The 3,545-nt window shown below is 40.8% G+C and overlaps 1 protein-coding gene across 1 annotated transcript; it reads left to right on the top strand.

Moving 5' to 3' along the window:
• The first annotated feature begins 414 nt into the window (after positions 1-414).
• On the top strand, positions 415-2,143 carry LOC147612612 (uncharacterized). Its single transcript, XM_086783197.1, has 2 exons — positions 415-886; positions 1,810-2,143. Exons 1-2 carry the CDS (start codon positions 653-655, stop codon positions 1,903-1,905), a joined length of 330 nt encoding a protein of 109 aa, XP_086639323.1. The 5' UTR covers positions 415-652; the 3' UTR covers positions 1,906-2,143.
• Positions 2,144-3,545: the final 1,402 nt, after the last annotated feature.

Raw genomic sequence — 3,545 nt, 5'->3', positions numbered from 1 at the left:
GTAATTTTTGATGGGCATTTTAAAAATTTGCAACTACTTTACGGTCGAAATGCTAAAGAATGGGCATGATGCACCCGTCAAAAAGCAATTGTGTTCGAGAACTTTTCGGAACCTGACGGTTCGAATCCTTAGCAGTGGGCTGGAAAAGGAAGAGGTAGCTTTTCCTGTGGAAACTTGGCCATTTTGTGAAGGCTGATGCAAGCATTGCAATGTGAGAACGTGAAGCTACAAGGATGGCCTTGCACGGCCTAGTGAATTGGGTACCTTAGTGGCCAGTGGGCGGTTAATCCAACGTGTGAATTTAAAATTAGATAACCTTGAATTTTGAGCTTTAAAAAAAAAACAAAGTTTATAGGGGGAGTTTTGTGGACAGAATAAAGGAATGTCGGCGCTTGTGGGGCCTCGTGTTTCTCCCCTCGTGCACCTCGGAGTCTCTCCCCATCACCTACAATCCACCACGCTACACGCCATATCCCGCTCCCTGTGCACCGGCAAAACCCTAAATCTCCACAAACCCTAATCCCCTACATGCCATCGCTCTGAACGCGCAATCCCCATAGCCGGCCTCTCATCTCGTTTTTAGCTGCCTTCACAAACACAGACCTCGGACACCTCCCCTCCATAGCCAGACGCCTCGCCGACCTTCATTACAATGGGAAACAGCCGCAAGCTTAACCCTTTCAACGCCCATAACGAGCTCAGCACCCTGTCTGCCACCATATCTGTGAGGTTCTGCAACTCAGATGCGTTCATAACCATGAGCGTCCCCAAGCGCAGAGGCATGTGGCCTGCTATCATGCTCCTCCTGCAACAGAGCGGTTTCCAGGTTCTCAACGCTACCCTCTCCACCAGCTCGGATGCAGATTTCCACTGCATACACGCACAGGTAAGCATTTCGCTGTCCCAGGTACACAAAACAAGGTTTTCCTTATCAGTATACGTTCATGTGTTTTTTTTTTTTTGTACATCCATACGCGCACCATATGCACAAAGCATGATTCTCCTTACCACTATCATACATGGGCTTTTCATTCTGCTAGTTTATATACATACATACACACATGGGTTCTGCTAACTTACATACATACATACATTCATGTATGGGTTTTTGTTCTGCTAATTTATTTACATACATACACACAGGGGTTTTTGTTTTGCTATATTATATACATACATACGTACATGGGTTTTTGTTCTGCAAATTTATGTACATACATACATGCGTGGGTTTTCGTTCCGCTAATCTACATTGATGCTATGGTTTTTTGTTCTGCATACATGCACATAGTGTTTATGTGTATAATGTCAGTTGATATGCTTATTAAGATAAATCAGAACTGTTCCAGTGCTTAAAGCTTGCTTTACCTGTTGTGGCCATGTTTTATCTGTGCTTTTTGTTCAAGTTTTTTTTTTCTTTCAATGCCATGGCTTTGTTGCTCTCAGTTGCATGTACATGGGAAAGAAAGATGTAGCTTGATCGCATCTACTAGTAAGTGTTAAGGGTCTTTTGTCTCTTGAATTAATACAGTGGTATATCTGTAAGTATTTGTTTAATTGAATTTTCTGTTTTCCCCTCTGATGGTGCCTTCATTCTACTGCAAGTCTACCTTATTTTATGTTTTTGAGGACTTTCTTCAAATTTTGCACTTTTCTTATGAACAATGGGCAAATCATGACAGATCTGTTTGTATTCCTTTTACTGGTCTATCCAAGCTCTTTATGTTTTTAGCACTAGCCCTTGTGTTTTAGCTATTTTGGATCTTGTCTGGGTTGGCTGTTTGATATGGTGTAAGTTTTTTGTTTCTGCAGATCCCCGACGACACCAACATTGATAGTGATGAATTGCAGATGATGTTTGAGGCTTTGATTCTGGAGGAGATTGGAATCCAGGCATGCAGAGCATGACATAGAAGCCATTCACATCTCCATCGAACATCGTGGTCTTGAAGGAAGTAAAATTTTCACGATACATTACCTTTCAGAGATCAGCCAATTTTCATGTACACTAAACACATGTATGTACCTTTCAAAAAGACACTAAAAACCATTTTGCTAGTGCAACTCATAAACAGCATGGAGAGCAAAACATTAGCTTCTAATTAAGCACACCCCTTGCCTGCTCCGAGGTGAATTAATGCAGTTACACAGTTGGTCCAAAGTGAGCTCGTGTTAGCATCTCTCTTTTTTTTGGATAGAGTTAGCAAACATTGCTCAGTTTTCAAAGGCATGTAGAAATTTGGTTTTAAAGTTGGGTTTCTATGCACAAGGAGTTTTAAATCCATTACTCTTATAGAAAATTACACTCTAGATAGTAAGTTCCTAGATGGAAATGGATGATTTTGACTCTTTAAATTAGCCAATTCATCGACCTTAAAACTTTTACATAGTAAAATACATTGTCTAAGTGATACAATAAAGTTTTTTCTGTATAGTAATTCTTTTTATATGGAAAATTGCATACTCTATATAGTTGTTCCTTTTGGATCTAGGTAATTTGGCTTTGATTTAGGAAATTTTATTAAGTGTTGGAACAATTCTTGTGGTGGTGGTCTATGAAATTTTAAGAAGTATATGTGTGTAATCACTAGAGCTTACTCCTATTTTCATGGGAGTTAGCGAGGTTTTTCTTTGAAGGTGTCAATTCGGGGGAAAAAAATCTTCCTTCTAAAGGTTGAAAGATAACCCTTTATTTGGGATGGATTGTTTTCCTCCCATTCATGAAATTCATAAAATAGTGAAGTTAGTAAGCTACCATGCTAGCTTGACAAATCGAAGCTATATTGCCAGAGGCATAAAAAACTATCAACACGATATATTTAATTAAATTGGATTGAGGTTGACCATGTTAAAATATTGCATCTCTGATACTATCGTGGAGCTGTCAGCTTGTTTCTTACAGCCGACTACTTCATGCACAAGTATATAAGAGTTGCTCCCTTATTCATTCCATTATATCATTATGTGCCCTATTTGTTGGCTCTTGTACTCTGGAACCTCAAGCTAATAAAGCTCAGTTCTTACTTGGAATCTTTCTCTCTCATGTTCATTGCTTCCGCTTGTGCACATTCTTTCATGGTATCATTCGCCTAGGCTCTGGCTGTTGCACAATCTGTTCCTCTACGTTTTCTACTTCCCTAGATTCTCCAGGCTGAAGATCCTTCAAAACAATGGCTGCGTTTCTCTTTTTTAGTTGCATTTTTGCTCTACAAGCTCTCCAACTGTTGTCGGCCAGTCCGCGCAGGCTGCATTTTCTTCTACAGAGGCAAGTGGAGAAGTTCTAGCTGCAGATTCAGCAAGTGCATCAGACAAGTGGCACATCAGCTCCTGTCCCTCCAAGATCCCCTCCCTCTTCCGGTAGGAGTTTCTTGGTGGTGTGTTTTTTGCGTTTCTTTTGTTGCTGTCCAGCCTGCATCTTTCAAGGGGGCTATTAGTCCCTAGTTGGATCCTGTGGAAAGGTGCTTGAGAGAGCACGTGGATTGCTTAGCTACGGAGGTTGTTTGAGACGTAGCTTCTTTGAGGCAGACATGGGTCCCCCTTGCATGAAT

Source organism: Cibotium barometz, chromosome 45 (assembly GCF_041138505.1).
Source record: "Cibotium barometz isolate CiBa-2024 chromosome 45, ASM4113850v1, whole genome shotgun sequence".
In the NCBI taxonomy this organism is placed as follows: Eukaryota; Viridiplantae; Streptophyta; class Polypodiopsida; order Cyatheales; family Cibotiaceae; genus Cibotium; species Cibotium barometz.
The sequence above is the reverse complement of the archived record's forward strand: the minus strand, read 5'-3'. Positions and strand labels throughout refer to the sequence as shown.